The sequence below is a fragment of the Ambystoma mexicanum genome, chromosome 4q (assembly GCF_040938575.1).
Source record: "Ambystoma mexicanum isolate Mex_15411 chromosome 4q, UKY_AmexF1_1, whole genome shotgun sequence".
In the NCBI taxonomy this organism is placed as follows: Eukaryota; Metazoa; Chordata; class Amphibia; order Caudata; family Ambystomatidae; genus Ambystoma; species Ambystoma mexicanum.
In genome coordinates, this window is record NC_090928.1 from 984,592,253 (window position 1) to 984,618,196 (window position 25,944).

General features: G+C 45.1%; 1 protein-coding gene across 6 annotated transcripts in view; it reads left to right on the top strand.

Annotated features, from left to right (window-relative positions):
* RPS6KC1 (ribosomal protein S6 kinase C1) overlaps positions 1 to 25,944 on the top strand; it is a 1,976,431-nt gene that overhangs the window by 1,732,946 nt on the left and 217,541 nt on the right. Inside the window, exons 14-15 of one of the 6 annotated variants that reach the window (XR_011268209.1) lie at positions 13,455 to 18,647; positions 19,090 to 19,551. The exons of 4 other annotated variants lie outside the window; for them this stretch is intronic. Coding sequence is in view for 1 of the 2 variants with exons in the window: in XM_069608550.1 (XP_069464651.1) it covers positions 13,455 to 13,540 (86 nt within the window). In the remaining variant the exon portion in view is untranslated. One more of the 6 variants, XM_069608550.1, reaches the window with a different exon arrangement.

The window sequence follows — 25,944 nt, forward strand, 5'->3', positions numbered from 1 at the left end:
CTAGGTTGCCCCTGCTCGAGAGAGGGGCTGAAGGTCTACTGAAGCATCTTTTCCTGCAAAATTAACTGTATAACGTCCATCATGCTGTAATTTAGTAGAGTACTACCTCTAATGGGATCTATCACGTGGATGGTGAAACATAAGCTAAAGAAAATTAAATATGTAGGTAAAACAACACACAGATAATTCTTAGGTTATATCAATCTAATATGGAAGAAATACAAAAATCGTTACCTCTGTGAGTAGAAAATGCCGGAAACAGAGAACCGGACGGAGCGGTGAAAATAGATAGACAGTCTTCGTACATCAGTTAGTTCCTTAAAACATGGCTAATTCCCAAAAAGATACCAGAAATCTAAAGAAAACAAAGCCTGATCAATGCCAAGCTCAATGTTCAAACGTAACAGTCATAGGTGTGAGATAAAAAAAATTGAGTAACATACCTAACCAAAATATGGAGGGCGGAAAATAATCAATACAGCGGCCCACATAAGGATGTAGAACTTAAGTTTCCCGCCGTCACTACAGAGGTGCCTCAGTATGTGGGAATTCTGTCATACGAATAGCCAAACTGAACAGGAATGAAGTCCTGATTAGTATAATATACCTAGCAATCTGATATGAAGTAATGGAAACATAATATGATGTTTAATCAAGGCAAAAAATGTAAAGAATTACCGTGGTAAGAATGTGCAAATGGCACAATTCTCAAAGCTGATGTGCAACTGATGTCAAGATTGTGTGGCCGGTCAACAGCTGAAGAATCCGGCAGTAATAGGTCAGTTAGAGTATCAACTAAAGAAAGTGTAAGGAAAACAGAAAAAAAAGAATCATGAGACTAAGGAACTATTTCCCTGGTCCCTAGATAGATAAATGCACATGCATTCACGCTTACCTGGAGCATAGGGGGGCAATCCTGAACAGAGTCTGTTCAGCCGAGTGGCTTGTTGTTCACAAACCATGGAGACTACATGTGACCATGGAGATAAATAGAGGACTGAAGTAATAGGTAAAGAAAAAGGACTAAGAAGTAAATGGGCCTCAAGGTCGGCCATCTTGGAACGAGGTTATATTGTAATGAAGGTGTAGATCTCTAGGCATTCAATGACAAGAAGTAACTTAAATCGGGAAGCGTAAAGGTGCGTAACTAAATAAATTAAAAGGAAAAAATTCATACAGTACAGAAACCTATTGTGCGATGTAAATCGGACATTACAAATACTAGTCCGCACATCGTAGAACGGGGAGAGGAAAGTTGAGAAAAATAGTGTACCATGTGAAATAGAGTCGAAATTAGCAATGACAAAGGGTCTTGAATCGAACGAAACGCTCGGATCTTAAAAGGGAAAAAAATAGCACGGAAAAAATGAGTATAATGTTCAGATTATCTGGCTAAGGTCATTTAATGACCATGTGTAACCTATCAGTTCAAAATAGGTGGATCACATGGATTCACATTATGCAGGAAGAGGGAAAAAAACCTTAAATCTCTCTCTCATTGCATGGACAACCTAGTGCAATATAGCAATCTCAATGGGGTAAATGCATTTATTTTACAAAAGATCAAAATTAAATGTGATAAGTATAACAGAATGACAAAAAATGAAAATTAAGAATAAGAACAATTTTTACACTGTGTTTACAGGCAATTATTTTTATGGCAACCATCTACTAGTCTCAACAAAGTAGTGCCTTAGATCACAGTCAGACACAGGAATAGCGATGTGACTCTCAATTTTATGTTGAAGATCAATCATTCCTTATTGTCAAATTCAAATCACAGAAAACAGTTCAATGTGAAATCTTCATTTAGACCCCAGGGCTGTAAAGAGCTTAACTTATCAATCCAATAAGCTTCTCTTTGTAGTAAGAGTGACTGATAGTCACCTCCTCTTGTAGGTCGTTTAACAACCAAGACACATAGACCAAATATCTAAATTTAAATCGGCAAAAGATCTCTCTGAGATACTAGAGGATATCAACCTGAAATTGGCAAACTATAAGACTGAAATTGAACAGAGGAAATTGAGAAAATTTAAAAGAGACACCTTTGACTATCTCAATGATATAGTATACAATTGGCAAGAATATTACCGACAGCGAAATTTTAATCGTAATAACCAACAAGACTCTAACTTCGCAAACTCAGGTAACAGTAGCGACAGCAGTGTTGGTGAACCCATCCAGAGGCCTTCCACAGACCGCACTAGTGAACGTGAACAAACAGAAGACACCAATAGACCAGGGGTGTCCACATCTCCAACTAATAAAGACGCTGAACCTTATACATCAACGGGGGCTTTTTTAGGCATAAGAGAAAGACCCGGAGAGGGAAGAAAGCCACAAACAAAAAAGAGAAACAAATCGCTATTCCTGTGTCTGACTGTGATCTAAGGCACTACTTTGTTGAGACTAGTAGATGGTTGCCATAAAAATAATTGCCTGTAAACACAGTGTAAAAATTGTTCTTATTCTTAATTTTCATTTTTTGTCATTCTGTTATACTTATCACATTTAATTTTGATCTTTTGTAAAATAAATGCATTTACCCCATTGAGATTGCTATATTGCACTAGGTTGTCCATGCAATGAGAGAGAGATTTAAGGTTTTTTTCCCTCTTCCTGCATAATGTGAATCCATGTGATCCACCTATTTTGAACTGATAGGTTACACATGGTCATTAAATGACCTTAGCCAGATAATCTGAACATTATACTCATTTTTTCCGTGCTATTTTTTTCCCTTTTAAGATCCGAGCGTTTCGTTCGATTCAAGACCCTTTGTCATTGCTAATTTCGACTCTATTTCACATGGTACACTATTTTTCTCAACTTTCCTCTCCCCGTTCTACGATGTGCGGACTAGTATTTGTAATGTCCGATTTACATCGCACAATAGGTTTCTGTACTGTATGAATTTTTTCCTTTTAATTTATTTAGTTACGCACCTTTACGCTTCCCGATTTAAGTTACTTCTTGTCATTGAATGCCTAGAGATCTACACCTTCATTACAATATAACCTCGTTCCAAGATGGCCGACCTTGAGGCCCATTTACTTCTTAGTCCTTTTTCTTTACCTATTGTTAGGAAAGATTTCGTTATTGTAGGGAACTTTCCTTCCATGTGGCAACCCCTAAACTTTTTGCTATTGTTTTCAACCTGTTTTCTTGACTTTGCCAGAGAAGTGCAGCCTTCTGCCGTACTCCTCTGGGCTTTCGCTCCTTTCTTACGGGGAAACTGACATGCCCTTAAGACAGTCAGTACCGGGGAACGCTGTTTCCCGTAGTTTCTTTTATCGTGTCGCCATTTTAGTGCAACACGACACAAGAGGGCACTGTAAGCTAAGTTACAGCTCTCTTGGGTCTCTAGCCTTCTACAGACCCTAGACACTCTTGTAGGATGGTTTTTGGATCGGTGCAAGTCATTCAGGGACTGGGCTGGTGGCAGCGATCATTTGGTTTATTTTGAGCTCCTTTTGCCGTTCTGAGCACCTTTTTGCCGCGAACCCAAAAGGGTGGCCCGGCTACCCAAAATGGCCGGACCACGAGGCTCCTTTGTCTCGTCCACTGTCCGTCTTGCTCCCTTTACCTTCCCCCGGGTCAGGCGACCCGGGGCCTTCCTTATTTGGGCATGTAGTTTCCCGCGAAACACGGTTGCTTTCGCGGGCTTCTACATGTCGTTTGAGTGCCCCCAGGATGTGGGCTGGGCTGTCTGGTCCCAATACACATCCTGGGTGCCAGAGAGTCTAGGGTGGTGTGAATGCCTGGGACCACTGTGGTCCGTGATTGGTCCACGTATGGTATGTGTGTTGATGAGCGGATCTCCCATTGGCTCCCCTCCGTTTTGGCGCGAAGGGAACCGTGGATAAGAGGGAGCTGGAAACACCACTACCAGGTCGATCTCCTGAGTTCTTACGAACCCAGGGATACAGGAGCCAAGTATCCTGCGAACACGAGGCTGGACCGAGGAATCGCTGGTGACCCCCTGAAGAACTTCTGCTCCTCATTGCTGTCGTCCGGTGAAGCCCTTTCCACCTAAGATCGAACAAGAAGGCCTGTACTGGCGCTTCGACCTATTGGAATAGCAGGACCAGCTATTCCCGGCACCTTCATCAACTCCTGCCGTAAGCCTTCGGAAGTGTCTCTGGGCCATCCAGTTGACTGACCAGCTTACTAAGGAGTCCTGCTCTGTAATCGCCGACAGGTTGGGTGGTATTCTGAGTCCGGGGCACGCTCACACGCTTCGTTTGCTTAGCAACCCTAAGCTAGAGGTGAACGGTGCTCGTTTGGCTTGAATACACCCGGCCGTTCCGTTGCCCTGCCGTGGCGACAGAACTGTGCTTGTTTCTTCGATCGGGACGTCTTTTTACTCTGCACGACGACGAGACGTTCCCTGCTCTTCAGAACCTGCCAGAAGCTACATCTATCGAGGAGAAGCTCGGGCCTGCTTGCTTCGGGGACCGGTGAGTAGATTAGCTAGGATCTGGTCGCCCTCCTGCAGTGCCCCTTGCTTTTCCCCGCTGTAAATACAGCACCCCTTGTCCGTACTCGCGCCCTGCTTCTGCCTCACAGTGGAGGCTGCGCTAGAGTCGCGGACGGTGTTCTCCTTCCTTAGGGCACCCTACAGAGCTGTCCAACGTCCTCCGAAGAGCTTCACCTTCTGCCCATTGGCACCGGCGTGTGCAGGTACTTTTGAGCGCTAGGCTCCACTCTTCGTAGGGATTGGACTACCATCTAGTTAGGGGCCTCAGAAGGCGGACATATCACACGCCTTGGTTCGCACTGCCTGTTTTCCTTCCCCTGCAGGTGGATAACATATTTCGTGCTGCTAATGCTGTGAAACTGTGTATTCTGTATATATATTAGGTGGATAGTGTATGTGTTGGTTTAATATCGTTGTATATTGCTGCTTTTACTGTGGTTATTAGTTTCAAGGCCTTATAATAAATGTGTATCTATTTTTGATATAAACAACTGTTTGGAGTAGTTTGTAAGCGCTCTTGCTTTGTGTGCTCACTGCGGGCTTTCAGTCACCCTCACCCCTCTTGAGACCTAGTCTTGACCGCCGCGATCGCTACCTTGATTGGTCTGGCTTGTCCAGAGGTTACCCTGTTCCAAGTAATTAGGTTGGCCTTCTGAACCTCTGCGCCACCAGGACAGAGTTCAGAAATCCGTCTTAACAAATTGGTGTACAGCGGTGGGATACGACTGAAGGTATCCAGTGTTGCGCACGAGCTAAGGCGTTTTCAGGTTATTCCAACCAGGACACGCAGTAAAGTATTGAATATAACGTTAAAAAGGCCATAGTCCTATCAACAGTATGGAAACGAATACTTTATTAACCTTAAATGCTTCGAAATCTGAAACATTGAAGAAGATGTGTGCGGAGAGAGGGGTTTCCTCTCAAGGCACTAAATTGGAAATGATCCAGAGAATCGTGGCGTGGCAAGAAGCGCAGCTTGACGCTATAACTTCCGAGGACAGTGCAGAAGGTGGTGGGGCTGCTCTCACTGGCAGAACCGACGGTTCTGCCGCTGCACTGATCCATCACGACCACGAGGACAGGGAGGATGTAATGTCTAACGTTTCCTCTGCCAGTGTTGATGGGGAGGCTATGCTTGAATTCAAGAAGCAAGAGCTGCGGTTTAGGCAGCAGGAGCTTGAATTCAGCATAGCCAAACTGAAAATCGACCAGGCAGAAAAACAAAAAGACAGGGATCACCAGTTGGAACTGGCCAAGCTTCAGTTCGCAAATGGGTCCAAGGGTCCTGGACATGGTTCTGGGGCTTCCTCTCATCCACGGTTTCCAAAAGATCTGCTCAGTGTGTATGAGGAACGAAATAACATTATGGACTGGTTAAATGCGTTTGAGTATGCATGCGAGGTTCAAGAGGTTGATAATGCGGATAAGATTGCATGGTTACTCAGCAGACTGCCCCATTCTGGTTGCAGTGCCATTATGGAAATGTCGAAGGCTGAGCGCGCTGATTTTGCAATGTTGAAGCAGACTCTCATTTTAAAGTTTGGGAAGACTCCGACCCAATATTTGAAAAGGTTTAGAGAGTATAAGAAAAAGGAAGGTGGTACTTGGGTGTCGTATGTAGCTGAGTCCCTGAAAAACTTAACTGGCTGGGTTGAAGGTTATAAGGTTTCTACCTTCGAAGGCATGATCAATCTGGTCATGCTGGAACACATTTTTGCTTCTTCTTCCCCGGAGCTTAAGCAGCATTTGGCCGATTCGAAGGAGATAGATCCTAAGAAGCTGGCCATTGCAGCAGACTTATGGGTGTCACATCGAGTGTCCCATAAGGACAAAACTCATCCTGGTAAGCAGGAGGAAGGGAAAAAGTCCAAAGATATGGAGGGTGGGGAATCTGCTAAATCTTCTTCCCATAAGGGCCACAAAAAGAAAAATAAGGGTAAGCCATACGAGAACTCACAGGGTAGTGGAGGTTCGCCTCCGAAACAGAACTCTGGTTATAATAAGCCTCCCTACGTAAACAGACCCAATGGGGCTTGTTTTTCTTGTGGAGCCACTGACCATGTGAAGGGGGATCCCCGTTGTAAGGTTAGACCTTTGGGGGTCCACTCCGCTAATCTGGCCTTCTCCTCCTACGAGGAAGAAGAGATTACAGGAGCATCCTTCTCCTCAGACTCGTTTCCCAGCGGAATAGAGGCTGAGGTAGTTTTAGTGTCCCTGGGTTCCTGGGAGCCTAAAGTCGCAGAGGCGTATGCTAGGATTCCGGATAATACCAAGCACTACTTTAAAGACAGTGTGCTGATCAATGGAGTGGATACTCCAGCTCTTAGGGATAGTGGGTGCAGTCGAACTGTAGTGGATTCTACCTTGGTAGACTCAGAGGAAGTTGCCAGAGCTCCTCTGATGCCCACTAAGTTGGCTGACGGCCCCCTCCGTATGTTTCCCGTGATCCCTGTTAATCTAACTTTAAATGGTACAGCAGTTAGGATTCCAGTGAGCATTCAGAGAAACGTCCCGGGAAAGGTCTTGTTGGGCAATGATCTCAGAGCTCTAGGGCTCGTAGGAGACACTGCCGAAAGACCCTACACACGGTCTCAAGCACGGGCAGCATTGGCCAAGTCCAATACGCCGCCCCAGCCGAAGGGGAAACCCAAGGCGAAAGGAGTCAACAAGTCCCGACGGGGGAAAGAGAATATTCCCCCGAGCTCGCCTACCACTGCGGTGGAGGGAGTTGGTCAATCGCCCGAGCCTGACGAGGAGGTGGCGATGCCTGAAGTGTTCGACCCCAACGACCATCCTGAACTAAAAGACTTGTTAGTTGAAGGAGGTCCTGATAGGGACGACTTCAGTAAGGGCCAACGTGAGTGCCCATCTCTGGAAGGCCTAAGGAGACAGGCCTGCTCCCAGCTTGAGGGTGAACCTCCTGGGAAGCATCGGATTTATTGGGAAGGTGGACTCCTGTACAGTGAGCCCACAGAGTCTACAGAAGGAGACCATAGGAGGTTGGTGGTTCCCCTTGCTGTTAGACCCTTCCTCCTGCAGTTGGCGCATGAAGTTCCCCTTGCTGGTCACCTTGGAATGAAGAGGACCAAGCAAAGGTTATCTATGCACTTCTACTGGCCCAAGATGGGGGTGCAAGTAGAAAGTCACTGCAGGAGTTGTGCCTCCTGCCAGTTGTCTGGTAAGGTTGGCGCGACAATCCAAGCTCCGTTGGTACCGCTCCCAGTTGTGGGGGTACCATTTGAAAGGGTAGGGATCGACATCGTTGGTCCCCTTGACCCGCAAACATCCTCAGGCAATAGGTTTATCCTGGTGCTGGTCGACCATGCAACCAGGTATCCTGAGGCCATCCCATTAAAGACTGTAACTGCCAAGTCAGTTGCAAAAGCTTTACTCGGCATATTTACTAGGGTTGGCTTCCCTAAAGAAGTTGTGTCAGATCGTGGCAGCAACTTTATGTCGAAGTATATGCAGGCTATGTGGAAAGAATGTGGGGTCACCTACAAGTTCTCTTCTGCATATCACCCCCAGACCAATGGTCTGGTGGAACGTTTCAACAGAACGTTAAAGAGCATGATTGGGGCTCTGGAGGAGCCCCAGAGAAGAAAATGGGATCTTCTTTTACCATGCTTGCTGTTTGCCTACAGAGAGGTACCACAGGAGGGTGTTGGCTTCAGCCCCTTCGAACTTCTGTTCGGTCATCCCGTACGGGGACCCTTAGCCATCGTCAAAGAGGGATGGGAGATGCCCACTCCCCCTGTTACTACCAATGTAGTTGACTATGTGCTAGGGCTCAGAAAACGGATGGTACTCCTGATGGGCTTGGCTAGTGAAAAGTTGAAGGCAGGACAAGCGCTGGTGAAACATTGGTACGACCAGAAAGCTTCCTTAATTCACTTTACCCCTGGTCAGCAAGTCCTGATCATGAACCCTATAAGGCCTCGCGCTTTACAGGACAAATGGTCAGGCCCTTACACAGTGGTGGAGCCCCTGGGTGAGGTGAATTATTTAGTGGACCTTGGAAGGCCTGGACAGGCTCCAAAAGTGTTCCACGTAAATAGGCTGAAGGCTTTCGTCCCAAGAGTCGAAATCGCAGCACTGCTACTGGCGTCAGACGTTGAGGAAGAGGAGTCAGAACCTCTTCCCGACCTGTTCCAAAGCGGTCCTTCAGATAGCTCCGTTGAGGGTGTCCGAGTGGCCCCTCACCTGACTTCTGATCAGCAGGCTGAGGTGAAAAGTTTGCTTAGGCAGTTTTCCCCCCTGTTTTCACAGTCGCCTGGTTTGACACCTTGGTGCAAACATAACATTGACACAGGAGACAGTGTACCTACCAAAAGTAGGGGATACAGGATGTCGGATAAAGTACGGTCTTATATTAAGACCGAGGTCAACAAAATGTTAGACCTTGGGGTGATTGAACCCTCTAGTAGTCCTTGGTCCAGTCCTGTGGTATTGGTTCCAAAGGCAGGCACCTCTGAATTGAGGTTCTGCGTGGATTACAGGGCTCTGAATGCTGTCACCAAGACAGACGCTCACCCCTTGCCTCGAACTGACGAGCTGGTGGATACCTTGGGTGCCTCCAAGTACCTCAGCACGTTTGACCTGACTGCGGGCTATTGGCAAATAGCGTTAGCAGAACATGCCAAGGAGAAGACAGCATTTTCAACTCCCGACGGGCTTTACCAATTCCGGGTAATGCCGTTCGGATTGAAGAATGCACCTGCCACTTTCCAGAGGCTTGTGAATCATGTGTTGAATGGGTTGGACGAATTCTGTCTTGCATATCTGGACGATATAGCAGTTTTCAGTGCCACCTGGGAAGACCATGTGAAACACCTCGGGATTGTGCTCCAGGCTCTTCAGAAAGCCCACTTGACCATAAAGGCGAGTAAATGCCAGATTGGACAAGGCTCAGTGGTTTACCTTGGGCATGAAGTAGGTGGAGGAAGGATACAGCCTCTCCCCAGTAAAGTACAAGCAGTACAAGACTGGCCTACCCCCACTACACAAACCCAAGTGAGAGCCTTCTTAGGACTCACGGGTTATTACCGCAATTTTATGGCAGACTATGGCACCATAGCTGCTCCTCTGACTGCCCTCACAACTCCGAAGAAACCCAAGAAGGTAACTTGGACTGACGAGTGTGAGAAGGCCTTCAATGGCTTGAAAGACTCCTTGTGCCAGGCCCCTGTGCTCAGGGCCCCTGATTATCAAAGACCTTTTATCGTGCAGACGGATGCCTCTGACACTGGGATAGGAGCTGTACTATCACAAGTAGATGAGAAGGGTAAGGAACACCCTATCGGTTTTATTAGTCGCCAGCTTAAGGACAGAGAGCTCAGATGGTCCACGGTAGAGAAAGAATGTTTCTCTGTTGTGTGGGCCCTAAGGAAGCTGCGGCCCTACCTCTATGGGACCCACTTCACTGTGCAGACTGACCATAAGCCGTTAAAGTGGCTAATGAACATGAAGGGGGAGAATCCAAAGTTGCTTAGGTGGTCCATAAGTCTACAAGGCTTCGACTTCACTATTGAGCATAGGCCAGGTGTCCAACATAGCAATGCTGATGGGTTGTCCAGAATGTTTTACCGACCTGAACAAGAGACTCATCCAGGGGTGGATTAGTTCCCCCTGTCCATAGTCTGGGAGGGGCGAGTGTTAGGAAAGATTTCGTTATTGTAGGGAACTTTCCTTCCATGTGGCAACCCCTAAACTTTTTGCTATTGTTTTCAACCTGTTTTCTTGACTTTGCCAGAGAAGTGCAGCCTTCTGCCGTACTCCTCTGGGCTTTCGCTCCTTTCTTACGGGGAAACTGACATGCCCTTAAGACAGTCAGTACCGGGGAACGCTGTTTCCCGTAGTTTCTTTTATCGTGTCGCCATTTTAGTGCAACACGACACAAGAGGGCACTGTAAGCTAAGTTACAGCTCTCTTGGGTCTCTAGCCTTCTACAGACCCTAGACACTCTTGTAGGATGGTTTTTGGATCGGTGCAAGTCATTCAGGGACTGGGCTGGTGGCAGCGATCATTTGGTTTATTTTGAGCTCCTTTTGCCGTTCTGAGCACCTTTTTGCCGCGAACCCAAAAGGGTGGCCCGGCTAACCAAAATGGCCGGACCACGAGGCTCCTTTGTCTCGTCCACTGTCCGTCTTGCTCCCTTTACCTTCCCCCGGGTCAGGCGACCCGGGGCCTTCCTTATTTGGGCATGTAGTTTCCCGCGAAACACGGTTGCTTTCGCGGGCTTCTACATGTCGTTTGAGTGCCCCCAGGATGTGGGCTGGGCTGTCTGGTCCCAATACACATCCTGGGTGCCAGAGAGTCTAGGGTGGTGTGAATGCCTGGGACCACTGTGGTCCGTGATTGGTCCACGTATGGTATGTGTGTTGATGAGCGGATCTCCCATTGGCTCCCCTCCGTTTTGGCGCGAAGGGAACCGTGGATAAGAGGGAGCTGGAAACACCACTACCAGGTCGATCTCCTGAGTTCTTACGAACCCAGGGATACAGGAGCCAAGTATCCTGCGAACACGAGGCTGGACCGAGGAATCGCTGGTGACCCCCTGAAGAACTTCTGCTCCTCATTGCTGTCGTCCGGTGAAGCCCTTTCCACCTAAGATCGAACAAGAAGGCCTGTACTGGCGCTTCGACCTATTGGAATAGCAGGACCAGCTATTCCCGGCACCTTCATCAACTCCTGCCGTAAGCCTTCGGAAGTGTCTCTGGGCCATCCAGTTGACTGACCAGCTTACTAAGGAGTCCTGCTCTGTAATCGCCGACAGGTTGGGTGGTATTCTGAGTCCGGGGCACGCTCACACGCTTCGTTTGCTTAGCAACCCTAAGCTAGAGGTGAACGGTGCTCGTTTGGCTTGAATACACCCGGCCGTTCCGTTGCCCTGCCGTGGCGACAGAACTGTGCTTGTTTCTTCGATCGGGACGTCTTTTTACTCTGCACGACGACGAGACGTTCCCTGCTCTTCAGAACCTGCCAGAAGCTACATCTATCGAGGAGAAGCTCGGGCCTGCTTGCTTCGGGGACCGGTGAGTAGATTAGCTAGGATCTGGTCGCCCTCCTGCAGTGCCCCTTGCTTTTCCCCGCTGTAAATACAGCACCCCTTGTCCGTACTCGCGCCCTGCTTCTGCCTCACAGTGGAGGCTGCGCTAGAGTCGCGGACGGTGTTCTCCTTCCTTAGGGCACCCTACAGAGCTGTCCAACGTCCTCCGAAGAGCTTCACCTTCTGCCCATTGGCACCGGCGTGTGCAGGTACTTTTGAGCGCTAGGCTCCACTCTTCGTAGGGATTGGACTACCATCTAGTTAGGGGCCTCAGAAGGCGGACATATCACACGCCTTGGTTCGCACTGCCTGTTTTCCTTCCCCTGCAGGTGGATAACATATTTCGTGCTGCTAATGCTGTGAAACTGTGTATTCTGTATATATATTAGGTGGATAGTGTATGTGTTGGTTTAATATCGTTGTATATTGCTGCTTTTACTGTGGTTATTAGTTTCAAGGCCTTATAATAAATGTGTATCTATTTTTGATATAAACAACTGTTTGGAGTAGTTTGTAAGCGCTCTTGCTTTGTGTGCTCACTGCGGGCTTTCAGTCACCCTCACCCCTCTTGAGACCTAGTCTTGACCGCCGCGATCGCTACCTTGATTGGTCTGGCTTGTCCAGAGGTTACCCTGTTCCAAGTAATTAGGTTGGCCTTCTGAACCTCTGCGCCACCAGGACAGAGTTCAGAAATCCGTCTTAACACCTATTACTTCAGTCCTCTATTTATCTCCATGGTCACATGTAGTCTCCATGGTTTGTGAACAACAAGCCACTCGGCTGAACAGACTCTGTTCAGGATTGCCCCCCTATGCTCCAGGTAAGCGTGAATGCATGTGCATTTATCTATCTAGGGACCAGGGAAATAGTTCCTTAGTCTCATGATTCTTTTTTTTCTGTTTTCCTTACACTTTCTTTAGTTGATACTCTAACTGACCTATTACTGCCGGATTCTTCAGCTGTTGACCGGCCACACAATCTTGACATCAGTTGCACATCAGCTTTGAGAATTGTGCCATTTGCACATTCTTACCACGGTAATTCTTTACATTTTTTGCCTTGATTAAACATCATATTATGTTTCCATTACTTCATATCAGATTGCTAGGTATATTATACTAATCAGGACTTCATTCCTGTTCAGTTTGGCTATTCGTATGACAGAATTCCCACATACTGAGGCACCTCTGTAGTGACGGCGGGAAACTTAAGTTCTACATCCTTATGTGGGCCGCTGTATTGATTATTTTCCGCCCTCCATATTTTGGTTAGGTATGTTACTCAATTTTTTTTATCTCACACCTATGACTGTTACGTTTGAACATTGAGCTTGGCATTGATCAGGCTTTGTTTTCTTTAGATTTCTGGTATCTTTTTGGGAATTAGCCATGTTTTAAGGAACTAACTGATGTACGAAGACTGTCTATCTATTTTCACCGCTCCGTCCGGTTCTCTGTTTCCGGCATTTTCTACTCACAGAGGTAACGATTTTTGTATTTCTTCCATATTAGATTGATATAACCTAAGAATTATCTGTGTGTTGTTTTACCTACATATTTAATTTTCTTTAGCTTATGTTTCACCATCCACGTGATAGATCCCATTAGAGGTAGTACTCTACTAAATTACAGCATGATGGACGTTATACAGTTAATTTTGCAGGAAAAGATGCTTCAGTAGACCTTCAGCCCCTCTCTCGAGCAGGGGCAACCTAGTTAATCTTATAATGTTGCATGAATTACAATGCATATTAGAACATGTTACATTGTTTCAATTCCCTATTTTTTAGGGACAGATTAATGTTCTAAATACAATTAATGCCATTTATTTTTTAACTGTATACATTTAATATGACATGAACAGTCTATGCATTGTGCTTACAAAATTTTCTTTACTGAATTTATGCTTTCCTTTTACATTAAGAGTCCAAGTGTGGCCTTATGAAGAAGAGGAGAACTTCCTCGAAACGCGTCGCTAATCAATTTGGACTCCATTTTTCTTCAATTTGAGCTTTATCTATTGATACTGTTTCTATGCACTGTAAATAATCTTTGTCTGAACTATAATTCTTGCTGAAAATAATACAGCCTGACTATAAAGATATATATTTTTTTATCTCACACTCCTGTGTCTGACCATATGTGTTAGAAACAAATGTATGTACAATGCATATAACGCAGTTTAAACAACTGTATTGGATTAATCCAAACATTTGAAAGTGTGCAGGGGACGGGAGGGTTCCCAAGTTGAATCCTCTTTCTGTTTACTGTTTATTGTCGGGGTCTTGTGCCATGACCTCAGTTTTCCCCCCCGCACCTAAAAGTTTATACAACATAATCCTCGAATCTCTTTACTAATCTTACTTACTATAGGTGTGCGCCTCTATCTAAACCCTTCGCTATTTTGTTCACTAGTCATCTAGTGTGGCACAAATCATAGGGTGCACCCACATTTAACTCAACTAACTACTTAACTTTAGAATGTCCTTCTCAAGGTTAAATGAGCTAACCGACAAGCACGCCACAACACTAGCTTTCAGTGCAGAAGAAGCAACCCGTATCTTAGGTCTCATCAAAGATACTGAAAAAACTTTACAAAGTGAAGACAACCCCGAAAAAACTATTCAGAAACTAGAAAAACTCATTAGACGTGAGATTTCCCAAAAATTACATGCTAGCACACTAGTGGAATATTATAAAGCTAAGAAAATTCCCAGAGGTCTGAGGGTTTACCTAAGACCAACACTTTGTAGTGAAAATAAGATATTTGTACAAAAATGGGACCAGATCTTGAATAAGTGTTCTTTGGACCTTATACTACTAACTATTGAGGAGCTGTCAAAATCCCTTGTAACTATTGATTCTGAAACTAAAACTCTCCAAGACCAAATATCTAAATTTAAATCGGCAAAAGATCTCTCTGAGATACTAGAGGATATCAACCTGAAATTGGCAAACTATAAGACTGAAATTGAACAGAGGAAATTGAGAAAATTTAAAAGAGACACCTTTGACTATCTCAATGATATAGTATACAATTGGCAAGAATATTACCGACAGCGAAATTTTAATCGTAATAACCAACAAGACTCTAACTTCGCAAACTCAGGTAACAGTAGCGACAGCAGTGTTGGTGAACCCATCCAGAGGCCTTCCACAGACCGCACTAGTGAACGTGAACAAACAGAAGACACCAATAGACCAGGGGTGTCCACATCTCCAACTAATAAAGACGCTGAACCTTATACATCAACGGGGGCTTTTTTAGGCATAAGAGAAAGACCCGGAGAGGGAAGAAAGCCACAAACAAAAAAGAGAAACAAATAAAGGACAATAATCTAGTGGTGAATATCTCCAGCAAGATTCTTTCAATAGAACAACTTAACATTTTGAACAAAGGATTATCGTTTGTTCCTACGTGTAATACTTCATTATTTCAAGAAAAAATCTGTCTACACAGATTGATGCGAAAATTAAGACTTAAAATTTTCTTTGACTCGCAACCTGAAAAGGAATCTAGACTACCAGAAAGTGATTTACTGGTAATACGTCCCAAGAGTACATTTGACCCACAGGTACAAAATTCAATTTTGAATTTATTTGAGAAGAGTGTCCTACAAGATTTAAGCAGAATTGACTATAGAAGAAAAACACCCATTAATATCAAAAACCGCCAACTAGATCTAATAGATAAATTGGCGAAAAGTGAAGACATTACGATTTAAACCGGCTGACAAAGGGGGAGCAATCGTAATCATGGATACATCCTTTTATGTCAAAAGATGCATTGAACTCCTTAGCGATACAGACACCTATGCCATACTAGATAGGGACCCGCTACCAGAAATCAGAGAACTAATTAACAATACTCTGTTAAAAGCCAAAGAAAACGAATGGATTAATGATAAAACACATCAATATCTCACTAATTCCCATCCGATTACACCAGTCTTTTATGGGCTCCCTAAGATTCACAAAGATAAACAAAATCCACCCCTCAGACCGATTGTTGCTGGGACAGAAAGTATCTTCGACCCACTGGCAGTCTACATTGACAGATTACTACAACCGCTTATACAGGCATCATCCACATACCTAAAGGATACAACAGACTTCCTTAATGGACTTAAAGACTTTTCAGCTATCAGTGAAGACTGCATACTATTCAGCCTGGACGTATGTAGCTTATATACCTCAATACCCCATAGTGAAGGTATAGATTCTGTTGAATGGTTGTTACTTAACAATTCAGGTGTGAAAGGTAATCCTCAATTCATTCTGGAGCTACTAAACTTAATCCTCTACAATAGCTATTTTAGACATCAGGGCGAATACTTTTTACAAACATCGGGTACCTCGATGGGATCATCGATGGCGCCCGTGTACGCTAATACTTTTATGTTTCAGTTCGAAAGTCAGCATGTACTGGAACATCCCACATGGGCAGCATACATTTTAACCTGGAAGAGGTTTATTGATGACATTTTCTGCATTTGGTGTGGCACACGAGATGACTTGGACCAATTTTTTGAATACCTCAATTTAGTGCATCCTAGGATTAAATTTACTATTGAGATTGGTAACCCTTATTTACATTTTCTTGACGTTAACTTAAGTATTGTTAACAATAAGATAGCTACGTCTATATACCACAAACCGACTGATGTAAACAATCTGCTTCACTATTCCAGCTTCCACCCGAGGGCGATGCTCCAAAGTCTACCATATAGTCAAATATTACGCCTGAAAAGAATAATTTCGGACCCAGAAGTTCTAGATAAGGAATGCACAAATCTTGTTAGTAAATTTCAGAACAGAGGCTATCCACCAGAAATTTTGGAAATTGCCAAAGACAGAGCTTCAGAGATCCCCCGTACAGATTTACTGAAACCTAAATCGGAGGTTAAAGACACCCCACTTTTATACATATCAAAATTCTCAAGACAGAGTTTTCAGATCACAAAAAGTATAAAGAAACATTGGAATATTCTTCATAATGATCAAACTCTATTGGAATTGTTCCCCACACCACCAATGATGTGTTTTAAAAGGGGTAAAAATATAAGAGACAAGCTGGTGAAAGCTGAAAGAGTACCAAAGGAGAAACAACTTCTCCTAGCTACCAAAAAACTAGGCACCTTCCCCTGCTTAGGATGTATACACTGTAATAACACAATCAAAGGTAATGTAGTGACTCACCCCAGGAATGGTCAAAAAATCAAATTAAGAGACTATTCTACGTGTCTGACATCAGGTGTCATATATATGTTGAAGTGCCCTTGTGGCAAAGTGTATGTAGGACAGACCAAAAGACCTGTTAAATCAAGACTGTCTGAACACAAGTCGAACATAAGATGTAATAATCAATACTCACCGGTAGCTCGCCACTTCAACATGCAAAAACATACAATTGCCCAACTAAAATACCAGGTGCTAGAAGTTGTTAAACGACCTACAAGAGGAGGTGACTATCAGTCACTCTTACTACAAAGAGAAGCTTATTGGATTGATAAGTTAAGCTCTTTACAGCCCTGGGGTCTAAATGAAGATTTCACATTGAACTGTTTTCTGTGATTTGAATTTGACAATAAGGAATGATTGATCTTCAACATAAAATTGAGAGTCACATCGCTATTCCTGTGTCTGACTGTGATCTAAGGCACTACTTTGTTGAGACTAGTAGATGGTTGCCATAAAAATAATTGCCTGTAAACACAGTGTAAAAATTGTTCTTATTCTTAATTTTCATTTTTTGTCATTCTGTTATACTTATCACATTTAATTTTGATCTTTTGTAAAATAAATGCATTTACCCCATTGAGATTGCTATATTGCACTAGGTTGTCCATGCAATGAGAGAGAGATTTAAGGTTTTTTTCCCTCTTCCTGCATAATGTGAATCCATGTGATCCACCTATTTTGAACTGATAGGTTACACATGGTCATTAAATGACCTTAGCCAGATAATCTGAACATTATACTCATTTTTTCCGTGCTATTTTTTTCCCTTTTAAGATCCGAGCGTTTCGTTCGATTCAAGACCCTTTGTCATTGCTAATTTCGACTCTATTTCACATGGTACACTATTTTTCTCAACTTTCCTCTCCCCGTTCTACGATGTGCGGACTAGTATTTGTAATGTCCGATTTACATCGCACAATAGGTTTCTGTACTGTATGAATTTTTTCCTTTTAATTTATTTAGTTACGCACCTTTACGCTTCCCGATTTAAGTTACTTCTTGTCATTGAATGCCTAGAGATCTACACCTTCATTACAATATAACCTCGTTCCAAGATGGCCGACCTTGAGGCCCATTTACTTCTTAGTCCTTTTTCTTTACCTATTACTTCAGTCCTCTATTTATCTCCATGGTCACATGTAGTCTCCATGGTTTGTGAACAACAAGCCACTCGGCTGAACAGACTCTGTTCAGGATTGCCCCCCTATGCTCCAGGTAAGCGTGAATGCATGTGCATTTATCTATCTAGGGACCAGGGAAATAGTTCCTTAGTCTCATGATTCTTTTTTTTCTGTTTTCCTTACACTTTCTTTAGTTGATACTCTAACTGACCTATTACTGCCGGATTCTTCAGCTGTTGACCGGCCACACAATCTTGACATCAGTTGCACATCAGCTTTGAGAATTGTGCCATTTGCACATTCTTACCACGGTAATTCTTTACATTTTTTGCCTTGATTAAACATCATATTATGTTTCCATTACTTCATATCAGATTGCTAGGTATATTATACTAATCAGGACTTCATTCCTGTTCAGTTTGGCTATTCGTATGACAGAATTCCCACATACTGAGGCACCTCTGTAGTGACGGCGGGAAACTTAAGTTCTACATCCTTATGTGGGCCGCTGTATTGATTATTTTCCGCCCTCCATATTTTGGTTAGGTATGTTACTCAATTTTTTTTATCTCACACCTATGACTGTTACGTTTGAACATTGAGCTTGGCATTGATCAGGCTTTGTTTTCTTTAGATTTCTGGTATCTTTTTGGGAATTAGCCATGTTTTAAGGAACTAACTGATGTACGAAGACTGTCTATCTATTTTCACCGCTCCGTCCGGTTCTCTGTTTCCGGCATTTTCTACTCACAGAGGTAACGATTTTTGTATTTCTTCCATATTAGATTGATATAACCTAAGAATTATCTGTGTGTTGTTTTACCTACATATTTAATTTTCTTTAGCTTATGTTTCACCATCCACGTGATAGATCCCATTAGAGGTAGTACTCTACTAAATTACAGCATGATGGACGTTATACAGTTAATTTTGCAGGAAAAGATGCTTCAGTAGACCTTCAGCCCCTCTCTCGAGCAGGGGCAACCTAGTTAATCTTATAATGTTGCATGAATTACAATGCATATTAGAACATGTTACATTGTTTCAATTCCCTATTTTTTAGGGACAGATTAATGTTCTAAATACAATTAATGCCATTTATTTTTTAACTGTATACATTTAATATGACATGAACAGTCTATGCATTGTGCTTACAAAATTTTCTTTACTGAATTTATGCTTTCCTTTTACATTAAGAGTCCAAGTGTGGCCTTATGAAGAAGAGGAGAACTTCCTCGAAACGCGTCGCTAATCAATTTGGACTCCATTTTTCTTCAATTTGAGCTTTATCTATTGATACTGTTTCTATGCACTGTAAATAATCTTTGTCTGAACTATAATTCTTGCTGAAAATAATACAGCCTGACTATAAAGATATATATTTTTTTATCTCACACTCCTGTGTCTGACCATATGTGTTAGAAACAAATGTATGTACAATGCATATAACGCAGTTTAAACAACTGTATTGGATTAATCCAAACATTTGAAAGTGTGCAGGGGACGGGAGGGTTCCCAAGTTGAATCCTCTTTCTGTTTACTGTTTATTGTCGGGGTCTTGTGCCATGACCTCAGTTTTCCCCCCCGCACCTAAAAGTTTATACAACATAATCCTCGAATCTCTTTACTAATCTTACTTACTATAGGTGTGCGCCTCTATCTAAACCCTTCGCAATGTTGAAAATATCCCACCTTTCTGTCTGTCTCTCATTTCTGACCCCTCGCACTGGGCAGCGATGCCAAGACCGCAGAGGGGAGATCGCTACAGCTGACATAGTTCCCCAGTGAGGAATACCAAAGTTGGGAGAGTGAATCAGCCTTGTTGGGCAAAGACGCCGGCACGAAGACAAACCATACGCTACCCTGAGATGTTCTCACCTGAATGCGAAGGAAACCTGGGAGAAACAGGAACCGAGGCGGGAATCCTTATAAGAACTCTGAAACTAGTCCCAGTAGAAATGAGAAAAGTGAGAAAATAAATGTGACAAACTTGAACTGCCTTGACGAAGGCAAGGGAAGCATAACCCACCCTGAAAGGGAAACCAATAGAGCTGAAAGAGAAAAGGAGTTGTTGCAAAATGTGAACTGACTAAATAACTGAGAGAGAATAATAACTAATCCTAAAAGGGAGAGAAAGAGAGCTGTAAAATAGTTTGGAACACACTTCTAGGAAAGTGAGAATGGCTTGTAGGCCTTTATGATAAAGCAAAAACAAAGAGGTGATGGCTGGAAGGTTTAGAATTAATCTTATACCTCTAGCATTTGCTCCGGGCAACCCTGCAGACCCTCTCTGGGACCAACCCTGGTCTGCATATGGTCTTTCCCCTTTTGTAATGGCTTGGCTGGCTGATGAACTATGGTCTGGAGGGTTGCCCAGAGCAATGCCAGAGGTTAAGATTAATTCTCAATCTTCCAGCGATCACCCCTTTTGTTTTGCTATAGGTCTTTATGATAAATATCTTACAAGAAAGTTCAATCTTATCCTGGAAAGAAGGGAGGGTTAACCCGGTGTATGAAGTGAATGAGTGGTATATAAGAATGACAGAAGACCAGGAGCAGAAGGCCCAGGAAACCTCCACAAATAATAACTGGCAAGAGAATACTGGGGAGAGAGAGGGGAAATATACCAACAAGAGAAATAAGAATCCCTTACAGTTTTAAAGTTTGCCTGAATATTCACACCCTGGAAGAAATAAGAGTCTGATACAGTGGTGGCATGTTTGTTGGCAAAGACCTTTATTATAAAAGAAAAGAAAAGGAAAAACGTATTTTGCTATGAGGGCTTGCCGTGCCGTGCTGGTCGGGTTTCCTCTCTCCCCATCACCAGACAAGTTCCTGCTCCACAGAACCTTTGGAGACACGCGTCCCTTCTCGCAAGTGTCTGTCTCGTTCTCTTTCCATCGCGTCTCTCACCACATAAGCAGAGTCTGGTTCCTCTCTCCTCCAGGGCTGGTTTGGCAGTCTACACAGTCCTTCCTTGCTTTTCATGACCAGAATCTATTTTAGCAGTCTGTACCATGTATGTTGGTTCCGCGGTGAGATTTTGCCTCCTTGTCTGATCTTCTTTGTGTCAGTGATGGTATGCACTCCACTTAGGTAAGTCTCCCCCCTTCCTCGTCCCAGGTATGATCTGTGTGAATGGCATCATCTACTCTACAGAGACACATAGAGATGTGGGGGACCACAGGGAACTGAGGGGAGGAGGGGTTGAAAGGATAGAGGGGACATAGGTGAAGGTGGTGAATGCCACATTCTCCCAAGGCTATCGTCACTGGTTCCATTGAGGGTTTGCCTCCCCATGAGATCCACCCGCTGAGTACCACTCCCAGGAGGACTATCGGGTAGTGGCCTAACCTCCCTGGCCTCAAGGGAAGGAGCTTCCCTCATGGAAGCAGTGACAGTACCCTGGGATACGTCACACTGTGTAGAGACACTTTTTTGTATTCTACTAAAATACCACAACCTGAAAATAAATGAATGAGTCACTACATTATCACACATAAGTAATCTGATCAAACAACTAATTAAGCACTAGCAGTTGTAACCTTGCTTCTTATGGTAATTCCTACAAAAACAAAGCCACATTAGACAAAGGTATATTTATATTTCATACTTTTTGCATTGTCTACACCATGGAACCTACCCACATTACCCACATGCCAACTTTCAGGTTTGTGGCATGTTGGGAAATATGCTGAACATTTCAAACATACACACACACACACCCACACACTTCTCAGTAGTGGCCGTGTACTTATGGTTAAGTTGCAGTTTCCATAGGAACAGCACTTTTTGGGCGGCTTATAACTTTGCTGCCCCTGGACGAATCCTCACCAAACTTTGCAAAAAAGTATATGTGCCACTCTGAATTTCTTTTGCAAAGTTTGGAGATGTTAGGTGCAGGGGGCAAAAGTCATAGGGGGGGGGGGTCCCAAAACTTATTTTTTTCCCATAGACTGAATGGGGAAAAACTTTGCGCACGGCTACAGGTCAAACCGCTGGACGGATTTTGACGAAATCTGCGGCAGGTACAAGGGCTTGGTCCAGAAAGCGTGCTTTTGTAAATTTGGTGACCAGCCGTGCAGTATTTCTCTTTATAATTATCAAAAAGTAGGTCTGAAAAAATGTGTGATATCTATGTCCGTTCTGCGGTCACACTTCCCTGTTCGTTCCACGAACAAGATACCGATGGGCTAAGGGGCTGGCGTCATGACCGGGGACACGCAACGTCTCTGCCCATTGGCTGCTGCGAGACATGTTCTGCGTCAGATTGTTAGGATGCGACCGACATCTTGGATCCGCCGAAAGCGGAGCAACAACCAGCGTACACATGCTCTATGCATGAAACTCTTTTGCTGTGTCACACAGCATTGGGAAAGGTTCAGACAGTAAGACATGGGTGATCAATGCATTTGTTCTGGGGGTCGGTCCTCATGATGTAATTTCTATGGACACCTTGTATGCACAGTAAATGTGGGGTGCACTAACGATAGCACTTCAGTCCATGTAGTGGACAGGAAACTTGTAACTGTTGAAAGCAGACGCGTATTGGTAGGCAACATTGAAATTGACAACATGCCATGAATGCATTATTTTTTCCGATGGCTATTATTATATTCATTAGTACCCCACCATGGGTGTCAAATGCTACAATGGTTGTGGCCTGGGCCTAGAGTCTTGGATGCATGGCCGTCGGCCGAAGGCCAAAGGCCTTACTTCCAAGACTGTAGGCCCTGGCCACAACTACCGCCGCATGTGCCACCCATGCATTCACCCGTAGTGTTACGGTTTGATTGTCAAGTTGTGGGGAGTGCGTGCAGTCTTGGGTGCATGGCCAAAGGCCATGCACCCAAGAACAAAGTGATAAGTACTAGACGTGGAAGCCACTGCACACCCATCCCATGTAAGATCTACAGACATACAGCTAGGAGTGAAGCCTCTGGGCAGAAGCACTGAAGGATAACACACTTATAGAATAACCCCCACTACCACACATCACTGAGGTGGTTGTGGGGAGACCCTGCACCCAATAATACACTAATCCCTTATTAATGACATATGTTCTATGGCCTCCTTGTACGCACAGAAAATGAGGGGTCCAATAAGGCCAGTATTTCAGCCCGTGCAGTGCACGGGGGAGTTGTTACAGTTGTAAGGACACGTGTGGTGTTAGGGAACATTGAAATTGACAGCATGCCGTAATTGCTGTACTTTTTCCTAAGGTTATTGAATTCATCAGTACGCCGCCATGGGTGGCACATGCTACGGTGGTTGTGGCCAGGGCCTAGAGTCTTGGATGCATCCTATGGTTATTGAATTCCTCAGTACGCCGCCATGGATGGCACATGCTACGGTGGTTGTGGCCAGGGCCTAGAGTCTTGGAAGCATGGCTGTCGGCCGAAGGCCTTACTGCCAAAACTCTAGGCTCTGGACACAACCACCGTAACATGTGTCACCCATGCATACACCCGTAGTATTGCGTTTCGATTGGCAAGTTGTGTGTAGTGATCTTCTTAATGTGGTATGTTGTATGGCCTCCTTGTATGCACAGAAAATGAGGGGTCCAATAAGGCCAGCATTTCAGCCCGTGCAGTGCACGGGGAAGTTGTTACAGTTGTAAGGACACGTGTGGTGTTAGGGAACATTGAAATTGACAGCATGCCGTAATTGCTATACTTTTTCCTATGGTTATTGAATTCATCAGTACGCCGCCATGGGTGGCACATGCTACGGTGGTTGTGGCCAGGGCCTAGAGTCTTGGATGTATGGCCGTCGGCCGAAGGCCTTACTTCCAAAACTCTAGGCCCTGGCCACAACCACCATAGCATGTGCCACCCATGCATACACCCGTAGTATTGCTTTCGATTGGAAAGTAGTGGGGAGTATGTCCAGTCTTGGGTGCATGGCCAAAGGCCATGCACCCAAGAACAAAGTTATAAGTACTAGACTGCACACCCATCCCATGTAAGATCTATGGACATACAGCTAGGAGTGAAGCCTCTGGCCAGAAGCACTGAAGGATATCACACCTATAGAAAAACGGCCACTACAACACATCACTGAGGTGTTTGTGGAGAGACCCTGCACTCTTGGGTGCATGGCCAAAGCCCATGCACCCAAGACTGAAGTCATAAGCAGTGGAGTTACAAGTCAATACGGGTGGTGGTGTAATGCGTTAGTTGTGTTGACGCCCTAGTGTCTTAGCTTCATGACTGCAGACGATGGTCCAAAAAGTAAATTTATAAGTAGCTAATTTACAAGGACCATGGTTTTGATATGCAGCAATGGTTGTGGATAGGAACTATACTCCTTGTACCTTGGTCGTAAGGCATAGGTGGTAGGTTACTCACCGAAGATGCAAGGGCCAGCCTACAGGCACTGTAGCATATTAGTACCATAGATTAGATGTGTAGATTCCCATGTGTAGAAAATGACTGCCAATACACTTACAGGGTAGTTCATAGAATTTCGCAGAAAAGTGTCGCAAGCGACTGGCGCAGAGTGTCCGCGTGCGATTGCCTGCGCCAGGCGCGGGCGCCAAAACAGATTTCCACGCACAGCGTATTGATGGATTTTAGGCTCCCAAACCAGCCGTGGCGCAGAGTATCGCAGCGACCCTGCAGCAGCGCCAGTAACACCCCCAAGAACGCCCTTGCGCAAGGAAAAGCCATCAAAATCGCTAAATCATCGCAAAGGCCTGCGCTAACCCTGGACCAGTTTACAGGGCTGCCAAACAAGGAACGCAAAGCGGGTAACGTTAATATCAGGGGTACGCGGGAAGTTTTACATGCGATTAGCCAGGGTAAGTGTAGGGGTACGCGGGAAGTTTTACACGCGATTAGCCAGGGTACGTGTGTTACAGGGGTAAGCGTGAAGTTTTACACGTGATTAGCCAGGGTACGTGTATTACAGGGGTACGCAGGAATTATCACACGCGATTTGGCTGGGTACGTGTATTACAGGGGTACGCGGGAATTATCACACGCGATTTGGCTGGGTACGTGTATTACAGGGGTGCGCGGGAATTATCACACGCGATTTGGCTGGGTACGTGTATTACAGGGGTGCGCGGGAATTATCACACGCGATTTGGCTGGGTACGTGTATTACAGGGGTACGCGTGAAGTTTTACACGCGATTAGCCAGGGTACATGTATTACAGGGGTACGCGGGAATTATCACACGCGATTTGGCTGGGTACGTGTATTACACGGGTGCGCGGGAATTATCACACGCGATTTGGCTGGGTACGTGTATTACAGGGGTGCGCGGGAATTATCACACGCAATTTGGCTGGGTACGTGTATTACAGGGGTGCGCAGGAATTATCACACGCGATTTGGCTGGGTATGTGTATTACAGGGGTACGTGTGAAGTTTTACACGCGATTAGCCAGGGTACGTGTATTACAGGGGTACGCGTGAAGTTTTACACGCGATTAGCCAGGGTACGTGTATTACAGGGTACGCGGGAATCATCACACTCGATTTGGCTGGGTACGTGTATTACAGGGGTGCGCGGGAATTATCACACGCGATTTGGCTGGGTACGTGTATTACAGGGGTGCGCGAGAAGTTACACACGCGATTAGGCTGGGTGGGTCCTCACAGGTGTTCCCTGTACACCCTCCACGGCCCCTGCAGGCAGCCCACAAAACAGGGGACTACCCTGCACACCTGCTCATGTCTCCCACCCCCCCCCCCAGCAGTGTGGGGCACCCTCCACCAGGCCCCCACTCATGTCGCCTATCACCCCCACCCCCAGCAGTGCAGGGGCAGCCTCCACCAGGCCCCCACTCATGTCTCCCACCCACCCCACCCCACCCCCCAGTGCTGTTGGGCACCCTCCACCAGGCTCCCACCCATGTCTCCCACCCACCCCACCCCCCAGCACTGTGGGGCACCCTCCACCAGGCTCCCACCCATGTCTACCACCACCCCCACCCCTCAGCCACCATGGGCAGCCCCCACCAGGCTCCCACCCATGTCTACCACCACCCCCACCCCCCAACAGTGCAGGGGCAGCCTCCACCAGGCCCCTACTCATGTCTCC